A 20871-nucleotide genomic window follows, 5' to 3' on the forward strand; every position below is an offset into this window, starting at 1 on the left:
GTATTATTTAAAATTGTCTTACTACAACCCAATAAGTTAAAACCTATAATAAATAAATCAATCATAAAATCATATGTCACACAAAACACATTCATCATGTCTATCTTAACATACTCTTAAATAATAGTAAAATACCCAAAACATACGTACTGTTTGAAAAAAATACAACCATACATCTTGCGACACGCATTCCATGCATTTTGTAAAACCCATAGCTATTCTGACGTACTGTTAAACTCTAAAATGCAGTAAAAGCATACATTTAATTAAAAAAAAAAACCTAAAAGTCTTTTCTCCACTCCGTGTTATGCCGCCTTAGCCATCTTCTTCGACTACATTACTCAGTTTCTACATTTCTCTCTTAAGCTGACTCGATGAAAAGCCAAATTCTCCCATCAGTGATGTCACTGATTTTGCTATGAAGCCACGGCAACTCACACTTGTGCAACCCAACCTTCCAATATGGCTTCAGCTGCCAAATCTGCATACTTCAATTTCTTTCTTTAATGTGCTTCTTCTAATGACCCTTCCCATGGAACTGTAAACTCAACGAAATAAACTCTTTATTTTCTTGGCCACAAGTTACTCAGAGCTATTTCTTTTGGGATTATTCAAATTTTTAATCAGTCCAAGTTTTATATCGAGAGGATGCCAAGCTATCTTTGTGGTTTATGAGGCCCACTATTCTGCCCTTACAGAGCGGCCAGATCTTTTTAATGTAAAGGGCGTTATACTCAGTTTGTCAATATTAAGGTTATTGTCACTATCTCTGCGCACACTGTTATACAGACAGACCAAGTATGGTACACAGGGGCTCAGCATTTAGAATTGCCAACCAAGCATTGGATTAGATAGCCAAAGACAGCTGGAGGATTGTATAGTCAGCCTAAAAGACAGAATAGTATACTTCTGTCCTCTGTCAGCACAAAAATCTTCTTTCCTTATTGGGAGAATGAGAAATGCAAGTAGGCATTGTGCTATTCCTGTATTTTTGGAGGGGGAGTTGAACCTTTCTTGTCCTTGTTTGGAGACCAGAGAGGACCAGCATGTGGATAAGACAGTATATAAGGATGGACCTAATGCCAATACACTTTGAAGCTGTAAGGAGGAAGATTATGTCCTCCCTCCGGAAAATCCTTTCAGCGTGGTGACGAAAGATGGCAGACTGTGTAGATCAAGACTTCCACTTTGATAAAGTCTGTCATAAGCTTCCCGTCTGTAACCGCGTAAACGCCATCGGTAAAGTAAGCTAAAGTATATCTGTTGCTCTCATGTGATGTTTGTACCGCCGTAATCACGATGGGAGGGATATCGCCTTTTCTGTCATATTTCTATATTTTTCGGTTACTTAACATGCCGCAATTTCAAAAGAACACATTTCCGGAGTGCTAATGCCTCCTAAGGAAACAAGGGACTCTCTGAATTGGCTGTCCCATTCACGGTACTTGGGCAATCCGAGCTGCATTCCTAGTTGTGGCGCCTCGACTTTTCAGTCACCACAGATGTTCCAGTTGTAGTTGATGTGCTATATGTGTGTACATCACAAAGTAAGCGATTGCAATAGAATACTATATAACAGGATTGTGATCAGTAGGCCAACATCCATAAGATACACCCAAAAGTGTTCAGGAAGAAAAGTCTTTTTCTAGACTGGGGCCTTTGATGTACTTTCATAGCCACCGTTTTTTAAATTACACATGTTTTCTTTCTTTTTCTCTTTCTAGTTATTTTAGTGTTGATGTATGGTGAGGGTGCAAAGGAAAATGGACAAAAGAGTAAAAAGCCAAAGCAAAGTAAGTACAAATGTGGGTTTTATGTGTTTAAAAGTGTGTTTTGTTTTGTTAATATTTATTTGATTTTTTTTTTTTTTTTTAACGGTGATGGACTGGCACCCCAGCTGGGGTCGAACATTCCAACAATTGTGATGACAGGCCATTCAGCCCAACAAGCTTATCCATCCTTTTCACCTAGATTGTCCAAAATAAATCAAGTCGAGATGTGAAGGTCCCTAAGGTCCTGCTCCACCTCTCGACTTTGTAATTTATTCCATGTGTCTGTGGTTCTTTGCATATAGAAAAACTTTCTAACATTTGTGTAAAATCTGCTCTTATGCTTCCAGCCCCATCTCCGTGCCCTTGACCCTGCTTTACGTACAATGCTGCCACTTGAGTCAGATAAGTGGATTTCGGAATTTTAGATATAACTGTGAAGTCCTCTGGACCAGGTGTTCAGTAAAGCACTGTGGAGAGCCTTGGCGTATTCTTACAGCAGCAGGTGCGAGGGTTTGAAGCTGCCTTGGATAGTTTGGTTGTCCATTGCAGAGCCCAGACTTGCAGACTGTGTGGGGCCAGTTTATAATCTCCAGATAACCGTAATACGAGGGAGGATGCAACAGTTCCTGGGGAAAATCCAGACAGAAGGTGACAGTGACCAGGCCAAGAAATGAGCCCAGGTTCCAGGAGGTATGAGGCAGCACTTTTAAACACTGAGCCGTTATACCACTCCTCACTTTACCGATAGCCAGAGCTGATGGCATAGTGTTTTGTCTTGGTAGAATAATTTATTACTCTAATTTACCTTTTGTATTATTAATGTGTAGTGTTTGTCAGAATGTCTCAGATCTCACAGACTTACCACTGTTTATAAGGTATTGAACCATATCACTTCTCCCCACCTTCCCTTCTACATGTATAACCTCAGGCAATTCAGTGTATTAAAAGACATGCTGCAGTTAAGTTACAATTTAAATAATGTATTATTGATAATATTCATAAATAATAACAATAGCAAATTATAAGTGAAAACTGGCAACCATACATGCTTGCCAGCTAGGCAGTCTGGCTTTCCTGTGGGGGTTGACTGAGAAAGTCCTTCATAGAAACATTTACCAAACTGGTGTGAGGCACTTCCCTCAACCCCGTCGTAAAATTACAAAGAGACCTAAAAGGGGTGTAACCATACAAATAAAGACAAACAAAATATTTATCAACTTGTATGCAAAATTGTATGCACACCACAACACATAAGGGGGAACCAATCTTGGCTGGGGAGCCAATCCATCACAGGGTGCAGTTACAGCCAATCCTCTGATTCCCAAACCTCAATTTTGAATTCCAATCAGCGTAATCTGCACCTTTTTTAGGATTTAAGAGGAGCTGGGCTACCTGGGAAATATCCAGATGGGTAGAGTGGCGGAGCTGGGACCTGAGCACACCACAATGTGTTGTGATGTCCACTTCCTTTTCTTGTCCTCCTCAAGAAAGCTTGGTGATGGCTCCGTTCTCAATTATTCATCCATCCATATATCTATTTTTCTTACCAAACCAAAACAATAGAGCCATCCGGAGTAAAACAAGATCCAGTCCACTGCAGCGGCCTCACTCATTCAGTGTGATAGTTTAGACATATTGACTAAACTAACATGGCAGCTTGCAACTCCTTCAGAGTGCTCAGAGGTTCTTTGGTGGCCTCCATCACTCGTCTTATTCTTTGTTGTCTAGGCAGATTTACAGCTCTTCCATGCTTTTTCCATTTCTTAATGATTGCTTTAACTGGACTCCGAAGGATATTCAGATTCAGTTTTACCCATTCATAAAAACATGATGGCTACAGACTTCTCGAAATGTCAACCAAGAAAAGAGCTGTGTTCCTCACTCTAGGGGTACTGTGAAAAAGTACAAAGGTGTAACTGGATACGCAGGTAGTAGAGGTGTGGACAAGTCTGTCTAGTTTACAGAGAGAATTAGAGGTAGGTAGCTTATCTTAATTTACTGTTCTGTGTGTACATTTTCGAGTTGTTCCAGTACACGTTACCCAAGACGCTTTTTGCCATTTAGTTGTACATGTGCTGCTATAAGATATTTAGATTTTATGAAGTCAAAAATGTGAAAAATGAGCATAACAACAACACCCAATGTATAATACACTGCAGTCGATAATGTCCTGATCAATTTTAGAGTCCTATTGCTTTTTCTGTATTACGTGCCATTTTGCATGTTGTTAGGATCGTGACCCACATTTCTAGGGGTGTGGTCTATGGAGTCATGACCTCAAGTTCATCAGCACAACGAGATGAAAGGTCAGCAATGGCACCAATCTTTTTCCAATCTGCGGATAAGTCCTTTAAATACAAAAAAACACTATTTTTGTTAACTGGTCTTCATGCCTTGCCTGGTTTTGACTTTGATTCTTGCCAATCCTCTTGGTTTCCTATTTGTTTTGTTTTGTTTTTTTCATGCATCTCAAAAAAATTAGTTATCCATTTTCCGCCGAGCCAGGACAGACGTGCAATGGAATCAGATGGCGACATCAGAAAATCGACTCATGAGACTGCTCACACAATTTTCTAATGTGACCGTACGATAAAATCGGGCATCGCAAACCTTTCATACTTTGCACAAAAATGACAGCGAGGCTGCAGTCGGTGACTACAAATCGGGCCAAAAGCTCACAGTGTATGCCAGGCATAACAAGATAGGCCTAGGGAGTGAGAAACCCCTTTCAGTCACAAGGGATCTATACTTTTGCTCACCTAAAAAAATGATGATGTCTGCTACAAAACGTGCCATCTTCTAAACTTCCAAAAGTGGTTTACGCAAACAATGTCAGCCATCTTCAAACAAATTGAAGGAGAGCCCAGTAAAATATCCACCTCTCACAACTCCTGTCCAACTCCAGCACAACATCTGAATCTGATCAAACTCCCGTGCGCCGGTGGGTCCGATTCAAATGGTGGGCTTGAGTTCTTGCTCACCATGCACCTCATCTTGTGGACTCAAGTGTGGATATTTTATGTATTTGCTTCCTTTGTCTTCACAGACGTTCCTCAGATAGACTGCGATGTCCGAGCTGGGAAGATCAGCCTCCCGGAATTTCTAGCCAAGTGCCCAGCAGGATGCCTGGAGACGAAAGAACCGGTGTATGGCACTGATATCTATGCCTCCATCTCCAGTGTTTGTAACGCAGCAGTCCACAGGTCTTGTATGTTTATTCATTTGCATTAGTGTCTAATCTGACCTAACCTCATAGGACTGGGTCAGTGTAGAAGGAGTAAAGCCTCCATTTGTCCGTCTACCTAACCGGTGTGGCTCTTCACTTGTAACTATGACTGTGTTCCTGAATTAGATGTTTGAAGGTTGACTGTACAGATTCCAAGACACATCATTTAAATGGCCGGTCATTCCCAGAGTGTTTGAGGTTCATGTGGCAGCCCACAATGAATTCACAAATAAAATGTTGGCACACTGTGGGCAGCAGGCCTTGAAGTTATTATAGAGCTGTAGTCGCTGTTTGGGGCTGCAGTTGTAGGACTCTCAATGACTCTTAAATGTTTATGTCACTCATATCTCATGTGCTGAACACTGACTGGCCTGCCTGTGTGTCGTCATGTTAAGATACTTGCTGATTGCTTGACTATCACCTATAGCACTTTTTAGGGATGAGCTTCTTCTAGTACTGCCATATGTGCCAGTGACATTCTCTGTTGTGGTAGCACTTGATGAGATCTTTTTGATTTTGAGTAATTTAGTGGCACAGTGATTAGTGCTGCTGCTGCTGCCTCATGGATCCAGCGTCCTGGGTTCAAACCCTCCTCCTCCTCCTCCTCCTTCTCCAGGTCATCATCTATGTCGAGTTCTCTGTGTCTGTGATTTTTCCCTACCATATTATCTGCAGGTTAGAGAAGCAGGACTTTCAGGAGTGTGTGCTCTAGTGGGTACAGATTGCCTGCCGCCTTGCCCAGGACTGTTCCCCGCACAAACTTGGACCTCTCTCAACCCTGCACTGGTTTAAGCAGCTTTGAGAATGTGCTGTGTGGATTTTATGGTTTCAGCTGTGGTGCGTTCATGGCCAGGTTTACTGCTGATACAAGTATGGATTCTCCTGAAATCTGTGGACAGTTTAACATTGGATGGGCCTAAAAGCTCTGCCACCACAAGCAGGGCAGATGCTCATTCCATCTTGGGAAACAGCTGGGTCTCTAAGCCTTTGCATTCCTGTGGTTAACCAGTGAATGTTAAATCCCTGCTGAAACGGCACCACCCCGAGTCATCAGGGCCACGCTGTGCAAGCCTTAGCATCCACACATCTCAGCTAAGTGAACATCAATAATAAACAGTCCATGTAACAATTTACAGGCCATTATTTTCAGTTTCAATGACTCTTCAAAAAAGTTTAATGCACTTCTTTTTTTATAAATCTTAAAATAACTGTCAGAGGAGGAAAAGATGAATATTCCAGCTGAAAAGGACATTCTTATACAGTATGTTACTTACCTGAAGCGGTTTGTAGCAATGGCTCAGAAAAAAATTTTAATCTTATGTTTTCCTAGAAGAATGGGATAAATGGTGAGCAACCTCAAACAAAATCAAAAAGATCCAGGAAAAAAGTTTACATTACCCACGTCACTTAATCCACATGTCAAGTCATCCAGTTGAATGCTTACACGTGTTATTCACTAAATCCTTTTTAGATCAATAAATCTGGAAGCTGAAAGTAGTCCACAAACAGTAAACCTCTGTACGCGGGATTACACTTTTGAACTGAAGACCGGACCCTTCACCAGTGAATGGGAGGGGTGGGGCCTGCCGGGTCTTCATTTCAAAGGCTTGATTCGGTGTGAAGGGGCTTCCTGTTTGTGGAGAACTTTCAGTTTCCAGACTTATTTCTTTAACTAGATTATGGCAAAAACTGCACATGTTTTGCCCACTGTGAGCATACATGAGTTGACTGGATGATGTGATGTCCCGATTATGTGACACGAGTAACATGAGACGTCTTCAATATTTTTTGTCACCATTGGGTTCTGTTCTAGCAAAAACTTTGTTCTGCTGTTCTAAATAAAAACACAAGATTACAATTTTTCACAGCCATCACTGCAAACTACACAGGGTAGGTAACATATAATATGTTTCATATTTGGGTGGAGAATTCCTTAAGGCCAGAAGATGAACTGCTGTGACTGCAGTGCACACACACTACCGGAAGGGCAGCGGGCAGATTTTAGTCCCAAAGCGCCTGCTCGGTAGTTGAGTTCGGTGAAACTCAGAAACCCAAACACCCACCTCAGCATGGCGCCAAACATCGGGGGTCCACGGTAGGTGGATACTGTAATATTTTACATATTTGGGGGCTCCATGACAGTACCTGTCAGGTGTAATTTGGATTTCATCATTTATTTACCTGCTTTTAATTTAATTTGTGTCCCTTTTGTATGTTTACATTATTTTAGTTGAAAGTTTTTAATATGATTTTTTATATTTTGCATATTTTTGGATGTTCTATATTAGTACTGTTTAGTTCTAATTAATATTTGTATTTTAATTTTGTCAGCTATTTACATATTCACATATATAATTACATTGTTTACTTTTAGTTGAATTTTTCTTAATATAATTTTTTACATTTACAGTACCCCTTGGTTTAAATCACTGTTTTTTTTCATTTTATTTTTGCCATTTTTCTTACATATTTAATTAAATGTATTCATTTTAGTTGTGTTTTTATATGTATTTTTTTACATTTTGCAAATTTAGATGCTCCTTAGTAATACCTCTTGGTTTTATTTAATTTAATGCTGTCGTTTAGTTACACATTTACATATTTAATTAAATCTATTCATTTTAGTTAAATTTTTGTTCTATTTTTGACATTTTACTTATTTAGATGTTCAATTGCAGTACCCTTTTCTTTAATATTTTTATTTACTTTAATTTTGACATATATAAATACATTTATTAATTTTTGTTGACTTTTTCTTATTATAAATTGTTGCATTTTGCATATTTAGATGTTTTGTAGCAGTACCCCATTGGTTTAAATTACGTTTATTAAGTTTAATTTAGCATTTTTATATATTTTAGTTTTACAATTTTTTTAAAATATTTAAAAAACTAATTTTAGTAGCATTTTTAACATACTTTTTTTACATTTTATAAATTTAGATGTTCCATAGCAGTACCCTTTTGGTTTTAATTAATACCGTATTTACGTGTGTACAACACGCACATTTTTTCCCAGAAATTATCATTAGAAAATCAGGTGTAATGTAATGTTTACTTCTACTGCTTGTGCTCGCGTGCTCCCGCACTCTCTCTCTCTCTCTCTCGCACGCGCTCCCTCTGTCCCTCTGTCTCTCTGTCTCTCTCTCTCTCACACGCGCTCTCTCTGTCCCTCTGTCTCTCTCTGTGTCTCTCTCTCTAAACACTTCCTATACAATCACAACGCACTTCTTACACGGGGCAAAATGATTTTCGCGATTTTCTTAGTAAAAATTAGGGTGCGCGTTTTACACAAGGGCACGCAGTAGTATTTTTAAATTTTTTTTTTTTTTTTACATATATAATGCATTTAGTAATTTTAGTTGAATTTTACTTAATTTTTTGCATTTTACATATTTTAGATGTTCCACAAATGTACTCTTTAGTTTTTAATTCATGATTTTTTTTAAATTTTACCTCTTTAATGTTTACTTAAATGTATTAATTTTAGTTGAATTTTTCAGGCATTACTTTTCACATTTTGCATTTTTAGATTTCCACAGCAGTACAGTTTGGCTTTAATTACTATTTTTATTATGTATTTATTTTGCAGTGGAATCATATCTAATGCCGGAGGGAAGATCCTCGTGAGGAAGGTGGCAGGCCAGGCCGCCTACAGGGGCAGTTTCTCCAACGGGGTCCGATCCTTGTCTCTACCCAAATGGCGCGAGTCGTTCATAGTAGCAGGTAAGTCTTAATGGCTATCAGCCAAGCTTTTCTTTGAAGGATGCCAGAGTTGAAAAGCACAGAGGAGCAAACACACCTAATGTAATGCACTCTGTCCCAGGATCAGAGGCCAAAAGGCGACCAGTCTGACATGCCTCTACTGCCCCCCTTTGCTGTCTAAGTGCCAGCGCTTTTGTGCTGCCTGGAGGCACAACATGGGGATGGCTTCTTGTGATTGACTTGGCGAGGTCACATTGTCTTCCTGTTGTCAAAATGGCCGCAGTTTGATGGCTGTTGACGCTGAAGATGGTTAGGACATGTAGCTCTTGGCGTCATTACTGCCTGTATTTAGTCTGTTCATTCTCCTCATGTCCTCATTATTCTTCTCTGCGTACGCTGGAATCCACCCAAATCTTAAAGATTTGCATGCCAGGTTGGCTACAGAATGTGTTGTACAACAGACTGGCATCCAGTTCAAGGTTAGTGGCTACCTCTTTCTCTGTTCTTCTGAAATAGCTTGTGATCTTATGTGTCTTTGCAACGAAGATGCAGGTTCATCAGATTCATGGACTGGAGGATTAAGATGTTGGTGATACAATCGTGCCATTGTCTAACAGAGCCAAGGGATCTGGGTTTGCTCATTGCCTGCCTGTTTCTTCTGCTGAGGTGACACTCGCTACATTCTGTGTACGTGACAATGGTGACCTTAGAGTGCCTTCACAAAGTATGCAGACCCTTTCACTTTGTACACATTTTTCAATATATCAGCTTTGTATTAAAACTATTTAAATTAATTTTTTTCATCATCAAGCAAAAATCAATACCCCATAATTACAAAGCAAAAACAGGATCGTAAGAATTTATGAAAAGTAAAACACTGATACAAGAATTCAGACCGTTGACTGAGCACTTGGATGAAGCTTCTTTTGTGTTGTATTTCAGCCAGTGTTCCTCCCCAGACTGGGGCTCAAACGTCTTTCCAGGTTTTCTTCATTTTTCATTCCTTTATTTGTTTTAATAATTTTGGTAATTAAATATGTTTGTTTTTTTTTTTATAAGTTCTGTGTGTTTTGTTTGCCCTCCACCCTATAAAGGCTGAGGATAAGCCACAGTCCCCTGCGGCCTTTCAGAAACATTCACAGAGTTGTTCATAAGCCGCCTACTGTGTTGTCTTTGTTTTTTGCCCAGGGTCGTTGTCCTGTTAGTAAGTGAACATTCAGCCCAGTTGAAGGTCCGGTGCCCTGCTAAAGCAGGTTTTCATTAAGGATATGTCAGTACTTTTCTTTGTTGAACTATCCCTCATGCCTATTGAGTCTTTCAATGCCTGCTACTGAGAAACAATGCCACAGTACAATGCTGCCATTTGAATGGTATTGTGCAGAAGATGAGGGGTGCCTCATTTCCTCCAGATTGGATGCTCAAAATTGTCACTAAACAGTTCAATGCTAGTTTCATTAGACCAGAGAATCTTGTTTCTCACAATCAGAGAGTTCTTTAGGTGCATTTTTATAAACCTTAAGTGGACTTTTACAGTAAATGCCATCTGACTGTAAAGCCCAAATTAGTGGAGTATTGCAGTAACAATTGTTTGGGTTTTTTTTTTGGATGTTTCTCGGGAACTTAGCCAGACTGAACATCAGATACTTGGTTACCTTTCTTACTGAAGCCCTTCTCCCCTTATTTCCCAGTTCACTCAGGCAGGCAGCTCTAGGAAGAGTTGTGGTTGTTTAAAACTTCCATTTAAGAATTATGAAGGTCACTGTGCTCTCGGGAACCATTAATTCAGCAGAAACTTTTTGGTAAGCTTTCCCAGATCTCTGCTTCACCCCAATCCTGTCCCTAAGCTCTGTAGGCAATTCCTTCAATCTCATGGCTTGTGAGGTGGAGTGGTGGCTCTGAGGCTCGGGATCTACAATGGAATTTGGAAGGTTGCCAGTTCAAATCCCATAAATTGATTCCACTCCTTTGGACCCTTGGACAAAGGCCCCTTAACCTTCCATGGCTCCTTCCTGGCTATGACGTTAACCTGCAACCAGCCCTACAAGCAGGACCTCCAACTTGTAGGATGGCAAGATTGGCACTCCAGCCACTGTTAACAAAAAAAAAAGCAACACTGCTCCACTCCATTCACACTTGTGTGGTGTTAAGATGTTGCATGGCTGCACTCGGGTCCTAATTTGGGATCCTGAGGTGGTTTGTCAAGTGGTGGGTGGCGCAATCTGCTCTATCAGTGTATGCTGCCAACCTCTCTCTGTCATGGCTTGGTGTTGCTCTGATGCACATTGTCAGCTGTTGGGCCTTCCATAGGCAGTGTGTGTGTGTGTCGTTTCTAATCAATTGAATGGACCACAAGTCGACTCCAAGCAAGGTGTAGAAACATCTCGACAGTGGTTAATAGATTTTCAGCTGCCACAGCAAAGGGCCAACATAAGATTTCAGTTTTGTATTTTTAATACATTTGTAAAAACTCCTCAAATCCTGTTTTCAATCTATGGTGTTGATTACTGCTCGACACTGGAAAAAAAATCAATTTAAGAGATCTTAGCACAACAGCACTGCCACATAACAAAATGAAAGGGTCAGAATACTTTATGAAGGTGCTGTATACTCCAATAATTTTTAGCCTGCATTTGCCCCCCAAACTGGCCACGGCTGCTGTTTTCTGGACCTCTTTCTACCCCCAGGTACCCAGTTTGTGTGTCTCCGATATGCAGCGCAGGTTGATTGGCAATGTGAAGTGGGGCATTTGTGGGTTTGGATGTGTCCTGCATTTGACTGGCATGCCATGTCACTGCTGGCTCAGCTCCTGCTTATGTGTTGTGGGTAAAAGAAAACAATTGCAAAAATGGAGAAAATGGTGGCTGGCATTAGTGGTATTAGTCATGGGATGCTATAACAGAGTCGTTGTGTTTTTCTTATTTGTATGTCTCTGCAACGCAGCCCCAAAACTAAGGTGTACCTCGACTGGCAGAGTGGCTAGTTGGAGTCGCACAATGCAATCTTACTGCCATGAATGGGGTTTTATAGAGTGGCGGGCACACTTGATGTAAAGTGTGCTGCTGTAGGTTACAGTGTAATGACTGAATGCTGGGGCATGTTGGTGACAACAACATCTTCAGTCGCTCCACCGCCACCACCATGCTCTGCTCACTGGTTCTGCTGTTCATCTTTGTCTTTCTCAGAGGGGAAGGCTAAGAAGGGTGTGACCTATCCGTCAGTCCTCGAGTTTGTCTCTACAAGAACCTCGACTGGGAAAACTGGTATGGAAAAATATGCCTGTTATTCTAAAATGCATGTTTTGTAAAAGTTTTCTGTTTTTGGTAACACTTTAGTTTAGGGACTTTAAAATTGCATCAACTTCTCATTTATTCTTAACTTCATAACACTTACAAAGCATCAGTGAAGTGTTTATTCACCTCTGCAATGTGACCTGCTACAAAAACGTCACTTTGGAGTGGTCTGTGGTTTTGTAAAATGTTTTTCCTACTTACCTTTTTATAAACTGCTCAAAAAAATGAAAGGAACACTTTGAAAACACATCAGATGTCAATGGGGGAAAAAAATCACTACTGATATGGACTGGGTAATGTGTTAGGAGCGAAGGGATGCCACATCGTTTGATGGAAATGAAAATTATCAACCTAAAGAGGGCTGAATTCAGACACACCCGGAAAATCAAAGTGGAAATTTCATTGCTGCAACTCCAAATCGTACTCAGTAATTTGTATGGCCCCCATGTGCTTGTATGCATGCCTGACAACATCAGGTTAGGGTTTGCATGCTTCTAATGAGACGATGGATGGTGTCCAGAGGGATCTCCTCCCAGATCTGGACCAGGGCATCACTGAGCTCCTGGACAGTCTGTGGTGCAACCTGCTGGCATTGGACGGACTGAAACATAATATCCCAGAGGTGTTCTGTTGGATTGAGGTCAGACGAGCATGGAGGCCAGTCAATGGTATCAATGTATACTCTCGACACATGAGGAACCCAGGACCCACTGCACCAGCATAGGGTCTGACAATAGGTCTAAGGATTTCATCCAGATAACTAATGGCAGTCAAGGTGCCGTTGTCTAGCCTGTAGATGTCTGTGCGTCCCTCCATGTGTATGCCTCCCCAGACCATCACTGACCCAGCACCAAACTGGCCACGCTGAATGATGTTACAGGCAGCATAATGTTCTCCACAGCTTCTCCACACCATTTCACTTCTGTCACATATGCTCTGGATGAACCTGCTCTCATCTGTGAAAAGCACAGGACGCCAGTGGTGGACCTGCCAATTCTGGTGTTCTGTGGCAAATGCCAATCGAGCTCCACGGTGTCGGGCAGTGAACACATGGCACACTAGAGGACGTTGGGCCCTCAGGCCACCCTCATGAAGTCTGTTTCTGATTGTTTGGTCAGAGACCTTCACACCGGTGGCCTGCTGGAGCTCATTTTGTAGGCTCTGGCAGTGCTCATCCTGTTTCTCCTTGCCCAAAGGAGCAGATACTCGTCCTGCTGATGGGTTAAGGGCCTTCTACAAGAGGCCCTGTCCAGCTCTTCTAGAGTAACTGCCTGTCTCCTGGAATCTCCTCCATGCCCTTGAGATGGTGCTGGGAGAAAAAGCAAACCTTATGGCAATGACACGTATTGATGTGCCATCCTGGAGAAGTTGGACTACCTGTGCAACCTCTGCTGGGTCCAGCTATTGCCTCATGCTACCAGTGATAGTGATACTGACCATAGCCAAATGCAAAACTAGTGAAAAAACAGATGAGGACGGGAAAAATGTCAGTGGCCTTCACCTGTTAAACCATTCCTGTTTTGGGGGTCGTCTCATTGTTGCCCCTCTAGTGCCCCTGTTGTTAATTCCATTAACACCAAAGCAGCTGAAACTGATGAACAACCTCCTCTGCGACTTAACTGACCAGATCAACAGCCCAGAAGTTTCATTGACTTGATGCTGTACTCGGATTAATAAGTTTTCCTTTAATTGTTTTGAGCAATATATTTTCCAGGTTAAAAAGAAATGGGCAAATTGCATGAACAGAATAGCCAGTTAGGAGTTACTACTTGATTTTGATCTTCAGTGATATTTTAGTGATATTTTAATATTAGGCAAATTTAATAACTTTAACTTCGAGTGAAGAGTAGCGTTGAGTTGTTTGTAATAAGCTATCCCTATGTTTTTTTTATGCAGATCCCAAAAAAACAGAACAGGAAACAAAGAACACAAAGCATTCTGGGACCACTTTGGACAAAAGCTCAGAACAAGGTAATAATACTTTAAGTGGTTGCACACACCCGGAATGAGTAGTGTTGTTAGCCATCTATGTTGTCACTAACTTTTGTGTGTCTATAAATGTGCATTTTGTCTAGAGTTAATTTACATGAAATGGTTTCTGTGTAAAGAAAAAAAAAAATGGGTATCTGTTTATCCGGACTTCTTCAATCCGTTGCTCTCTCTTTGTTGTTGTAGCAGTGCAAAAAGAAGTCAGGGCTACGTCAGTGGCAATAATTGTGCAGACAACCACAACACCGGAGCCAACAACATCTGAAGTGACCACCAGCACCACCAGCACCACCACCAAACCAACAACTCCTGCAACGACTCTTCCTCCTCCTCCTCCACCAACCACCTCTGTAGCAACATCTACAGGCACAGCCAAACCTCGGGTTGTCGCACATAAAATCAGAGAAGCAGGTAAGTCATCATTAAGGAATATGAAATGGCGGGCACTGAAACCTGCGAGGTTAAAGTGATGCAGTTGTGACGCTGAAATGTCTTTACGCAGATTAATAACTCAATTCTTTGTTGTTGTTATGGCCACCATTTATTACCCACCATACATAACATAAGGGTGATGCTGAAGTAAAATGTAAGTTACACTAGTAAGACAATCTAGTCAGTGTTATGAAGAAATAAACAAATGAATGTAACATCAAATGGCATGGTGTGAAAAAGTAAGTGCCCCCTTCCAGGAAGTTATTACTTGTATCAAATTTTAACTGTTGTACATTGTATAATTCAAAATCGTAACACTGTGTAGAAATTGTAGCACATTTAAGAAATGACATAAATAAAGAAAATGTGTTTTTATCAAATATTAGATTTTGTTTGAAGACCAGATGTGCTCTCTTCACAAAGAGAAACAAAGACACACAGGGTTAGTTAGGAAATAGTGTGGTGGTGGAGAGTAGCACTTTAGCAACCTTCATAACCCAACTTGATGTTATTTTGGAGAAATTTGGTTGATAGGACTGGCAAGCTTGTTTTTGTCAAAAATTTGATTATATAAAGTTTATTAATCCCATGGGGAGATTCAAAATTGAACCAAATTTGGAATAACAGAAAAAAATTAGGAAAGAGCAAATGGATCTTCATAGCATTTCATCTGGTAGGAATGATTAAAGGTGTGAACTGGAAAGAGAGTTTTATGCCATAACCATGATGCATTTTGGGAAAATTAATAAGTTAACAGAGCAAATGACAAAAAGGTGTGAGGAGAAAATAATGAACAAATGTAGGGGTAAGAAACAAAGCAAGGATGCCACACAATGTGTGCTTGCCTCGATGTGGAGTAATGAGCAAGAAGAAGATAGCAACATGAAGAACCAGAGAGATGAGACAGGTTGGGAGCATGCAATGATAGCACAATGTCGCACCCACCACACGATGAACCACCTGTATTGGGACCCGAGTGCAGTGGGTGACACCTCAGCACCACACTGGAACTGTGTGAGGTTTTATACGGTGGCTGGAGTGCCAGTCCTACCACCAACCCTGTGAGTTGGAGGACCTGCCTGCAGGTCTGGATGCAGGTTAACGTCATACCAAGGATGAAACAATTGCAGGTTTACAGCCTGGCTCAAGGGCTCAACGGAGTAGAGTCACCTCTGGCATTTACGGGATTTGAACCAGCAACCTTCTGATTGCCGGTGCAGATACCTAAAAGAAAGTTTATAGGGTCAGGATAATGATAGCACTTGAGCTGAGATGTTTTTTAATAACTTATGACTTATGAAGTCTTCTGAACAGCAAAGTAGTGATTCCTGGGCACAAGATAATAAGTTATGTGACGCCTGAGATGGTAATCCACTCCATGACGAGAAGTAACTTGTGTAGATAAGAGCCATTTGTTGGACACGTGCAACAACTCTTCAGAACATCTGCAGAAGTGTGTGCTCACCATGCAGTACCTTGCATGAATGAGAGACTAATGAATTGTACAAATGAGGATGCGAGACTAAAAAATGGAGAAGCCTAGTATAGAGTGTGGACGGCCCTTTAGGTGATGAACTGCCTGTAGTGCACTTGTTAATCATACACTGCTTTGTAACAAAGGCTTGTTCTGGCCTTATTAATGTTTACAAAGCATCAGTCAAGTCCTTCTTCACGCCTGTGCAGTGTGGCCTGTAAAGAGCTGGTGACATTACTGGTGAATACGAGAGCTACATTTGTTCTCATTAGCCAATAATTATACTGAAGTTTGCAATGCTGAGCGATGTCTCATGTCTTGTTTAAGTCACCTCAGACCAGTCTAAATTGAAGATCTTTTAGTAGGCCGCATTACAGACATACAGTCCCAGTAAAAAAGATTCACCTCCTGGAAGTTCACACATTTTATTTGTTATACAACATTGAATCGCAGTGGATTGAATTTGACATTTTGGACACTGACATTAGAGAGGCATTTTTCTGTTAATCAAAGTAAAAACACATCTCTGCAATTAATTACAAATATAAAACACAAATCCAATAATAAAATTATTGATCCAATAAGTACTCACCCCTTTAAATCGAAATTTGGTAGATGGCAGCCCTGACAACCTTGAGTCCGTGTGCTCAGGCCTCTCCGTCTATGCTGGGTGGTCTGTCAGGTTGACTGTTGATTGTGAGTGAAGGGTCTTTGTCAAATCCACCCACAAATTCTCCGGAGATCTGGACTCTGACTTGGCCACTCCAGGACATTCACGTTGTTGTTTTTAAGACATTTCCACATGGCTTTGGCTTTATGCTTGTAGTTGTTAGGTTTCTTGCAGATTTCCCCATATTTTGCTGCATTTATTTTACCCTCACAAGCCATTCAGGGCCTGCTGCAGAGAATCATCCACACAATTTGATGCTGCCACATACCATACTTCATGATAATGTTGGGCTTACATCAAACATGGCATTTAATCTGGTGGCCATAAACTACAATTTCCACCTCATTAGGCCGTAGAACCTTCTTTCCGCAACTTCATAGTCTCTCACATGCCTCCTGCCAGTCTCTAGGAAGATGTCCTCTGCATTTTGAAGCTTTGTCCCTCTCCCATAAAACTGTGACTGCTAAGGCAGTTGTTGTCTGCACAGTCTGTCCAATCTCAGCCGCTGTAGCTTATCACTCCATCAGAGTTCTCATTGTCACTCATTTGGTTTTCTCCCTTCCTCACTTACACATGACAATCGCTCCGTCTTTGTGGACGGCCTGCTCCCGGCAGATTTCCAGCACTCCCAGACTCTTTCCATTTCTTTGTGATTGATGTAATTAGATATTTGAACTTGTGACTTGTGCTTTTCAATCAGCTTTTCATGGACTTCCTTGGAGTGTCCTCTTGTCTTCATTGTGTACGTTAGGCCACCATACTCACCATAGTCACCACGTCATCCCCTCCAGCGTTCACACTAGCAATCAACTGAAAACCCAGACAGGTACGACCTTCATTCTGTGACTTCTAAAATGAGTTGGCTGCTCCAGTGACGATTTAGGGGTGTCATATTAAAGGGTGTGAATACTTAAGCGACAATTATTTTGGGTTTTATATTTGTAATTAATCTAGACTACATTGTAGAGATCTGTTTTAACTTTGACATTAAGTGATCTTTGTCTTTTTGCATTGCTTGGTGTCAAAAAAGCCAAATTCATTCATCCATCCATCATCCAACCTGCTATGGCAGGGCACCAGCCCACCACAGGGCATGCACGCACACACACACACACACACACACACACACACTAAGGACAATTTAGAATCGCCAATGCACCCAACCTGCATGTCTTTCGACTGTGGGAGGAAACTGGAGTACCCGGAGGAAACCCACGCAGACACGGGGAGAACATTCAAACTCCACAGAAGTGAACCCGGGTCTCCTAACTGCGAGGCAGCAGCGCTACCCACTGTGCCACCGTGCCACCCAAAAGCCAAATTAAATCCACTGTAATACACCGTAAGTTGTATAACAAAAAAAGTCCAAACTTCCAAGGTGTGGAATATGTGTCTAGCCTGTGGCCAGTAGGGGGCACCAGGGAGCACCAACCCCTCAGACACAACTACTGGCGACACAGTGTTTGGTCAATAAGAGGCAAACTGTGAACCTTTTACGAGCTTCCTTTTCCAATTGCGCAGCACAAAAAATTGCTTTTTCTTATACTATGTCTTGGGTGGGCTATGCTCTCCTGCCCACCTTCCAGTTGTCCTGGGGAGTCGGAGCTTGAAAACATTCGAGTGGCAGGCTCTCTTTTATAGCCAGGCCTGAGAGCACAATGGTCCTGACAGACAACTCCAGGCATGCCCCACCAGAACCCGACAGGGCAGCCCTGCGGTGATTCATACTGGGTCACGCCAAAAGGGATGCTGCCACCCAGAGTACAGGTGGACGCTCTGTCTTTAGCAGGCAGTCACCCACTGCCCTGTCCTGTCCTGTCGAGCTCCCAAGCCCACCCAGTATGTCCTTTTAATGATTGCTTGGAGGCCATTGTCAGTGTAGCTTCTGCAGGGTTCTTCTGTAACCACGTCCTGGCACGGCTCCCTCGATGACCTTCCTTTATCAAGGCCTCCACTCTTACTGAGGCTTTGTAAGTGTTAAGACCTAAAGAAGCCTTTAAGGTCTCGTTATATACTGCAGCAGTATAATAGATGAAATTTAACAGACCCCACTGAAGCGTTACCAGAATGCATTTCACTTGTGCTATTGTAGCGTCTCATTGTCAGGAAATACCTTGCATTAGTGAAAATAAATTTAATGACTGGTATGGTAGAGTGAGTGATGGTAGAAATGGAGCTCACGGTTTGCCAACCTTCACCAGCTGCGGAAAAAGAACATTGGCACAAGAGGCAATTCAGAGAAACAAAGAGATTTATTCAGCTCAAACTGACATTTCTATTGTGTCGTTAACTTTCTTCCTACTGCTCTTCCTATAAAATATATTTTTTCCTCTTTAATCCCAGCCCCCCAGAATTGGTCATTGTAGGCTGTAGATAACCAAGGAATTATTTCCTTTGTATTTTTGCTTCAGGGAGCAATCAGCAGCTCTTTGCCTCTCTACTCGCAGCAGCGAGCTCAAGTAAGTGCACCTGCGCCAGCCTCGTCCAAGGTGTTGGGAACCACTCTGATACTGAGGGTCTTGGGCGCCTCCTGGTGTTGGGATGTTTGTTTGTCACTTTGTCAGACACGACATTGCGTCAATCTGTCTGTTTTTCTTTATGTGTACATCAGGATATTTCTCCAAACTTTTATTTGAATCATCTGTGTCTTCAATTTGCTTTATGAGAAATCCTTAAAGAATGTAAAATGCTAAGAATCAGTTCATCACTGTGCCCCTCGATGAAAGGGAGGTAAAGCTAGCTTGACGTTTGACATTCGGACTGTCGGGCCATAACAAAAATAACAATGTCATTAAAGTGGACTATGGAAAAAAAATTCACATTTTTTCACAATTTTTTTTTTTTTTTAAAGAAACGTCCCTATTGTTTATAAAAATCAAAAATAGCTCTCAAAACATAATAAAAGTCCAAAAATCAGTCCAAAATACACAGCAGCCATAGCAACAGCACTTCAGAAGATGTTATTCGCCTGAAGCTAAGCCTGTTCAGGCCCGGCCACCACTTGGATGGGGAAAGCTTGGGTAGCTGCTGGAAGAAGCCGTTATTGAAGTCAGCAGGGTGGTTTACCTGGTGGTCTGAATGTGGAGCCTAAAGCCCCTGTGCAGTGATGGGGACACTGTGCTGTAAAAACGGTGCCATCCTTCGAATGCGAAGAGCGCCCTCTTCTACGTGATGGTGTGCTGGGGAGGCAACATAAAGAAGAGGGACGGACGCCTCACGCCTGGACAAACTGGTGAGGAAGGCAGGCTCTGTTGTAGGCACGGTGCTGGACAGTTTGACATCCGTGGCAGAGCGACGGGTGCTGAGCAGGCTCCTGTCAATCATGGAGAATCCACTGAACAGGATCATCTCCAGACGGAGGAGCAGCTTTAACGACAGACTGCTGTCACCATCCTGCTCCACTGACAGACTGAGGAGATCGTTCCTCCCCCACACTCTGCGACTCTTCAATTCCACCCAGGGGGGTAAACGTTAACATTATACAAAGTTATTGTCTGATATACCTGCCTCACACTCTCCACCTTGGATTTTTTAACTTGTACTGCATTGTTATCACTCATTAATTAATATTGTTTGTATCAGTATGCTGCTGCTGGAGTATGTGAATGTCCCCTTGGGGCTTAATAAAGTATCTCTCTCTCTGAGGTCCTGACTCTCTGTAAGGAGTATCCCAATGTCCAGGCTAAATTGCCCCAACAACCTGGTCATCCTGGCCCCCTAATCACCCCATGTCTCCAATTGGCTCTCTCTCTCTCTCTCTCACCTACAGCAGGTAATGTGTGTTGAGTGTCTTGGCACAAAATGGCTGCTGTCGCATCATCGAGGTGAATGCTGCACATTACTGGTGGCTGAAGTGGCTCCCCACTCATTATGTAAAGCATTTTGAGTAGTAAGAAAAGAGCTATGTAAATGTAAAGAATTATTATAAACTTGGCACTAATGTAGAAAATTTTGTGACAGTCTTTACGTTTTAAATATCGTTTTTAAAATAACATCTATAACTTGCACCAGTGTAAAATCAACTGTGTGAAAACTAAAACAGACATCAAAGTGGATTTTTTTTTTGGAATGCCAATGCCTAATGTGCATTTTACAACTCAATTTTTTATTTAATCAAAGACCTTTAAAATGTCCTGTTAATCCTTTTAAACTGCATGTCTACCATTTGAAAAGTGAGGCTGTAGCGCCAGGTTGCCAAAATCCCAGGGGTCTTTTTAAATGACATCGGACCAAATTTGGACTTCTGTTGTGTTTTGAGAGCTATTTGTGATTTGTACAAAAATGTAGGGACATTCTGAGGATAAAATGAGCGCT

The 20871-nt window shown here is 41.7% G+C and overlaps 1 protein-coding gene across 7 annotated transcripts in view; it reads left to right on the forward strand.

The window, feature by feature from the left end:
* Positions 1-20871, forward strand: part of vit (vitrin) — a 153905-nt gene that overhangs the window by 64706 nt on the left and 68328 nt on the right. For 6 of the 7 annotated variants that reach the window (XM_039739055.1, XM_039739056.1, XM_039739059.1 and 3 more), the window contains exons 3-9: positions 1725-1793; positions 4819-4975; positions 8590-8723; positions 11885-11962; positions 13889-13963; positions 14168-14392; positions 18969-19016. In XM_039739055.1, coding sequence (XP_039594989.1) covers positions 1725-1793; positions 4819-4975; positions 8590-8723; positions 11885-11962; positions 13889-13963; positions 14168-14392; positions 18969-19016 — 786 coding nt within the window. The remainder of the gene's footprint in view (positions 1-1724; positions 1794-4818; positions 4976-8589; positions 8724-11884; positions 11963-13888; positions 13964-14167; positions 14393-18968; positions 19017-20871) is intronic. The other variant, XM_039739057.1, reaches the window with a different exon arrangement.

This window comes from Polypterus senegalus, chromosome 16 (genome assembly GCF_016835505.1).
Source record: "Polypterus senegalus isolate Bchr_013 chromosome 16, ASM1683550v1, whole genome shotgun sequence".
Classification (NCBI taxonomy): Eukaryota; Metazoa; Chordata; class Cladistia; order Polypteriformes; family Polypteridae; genus Polypterus; species Polypterus senegalus.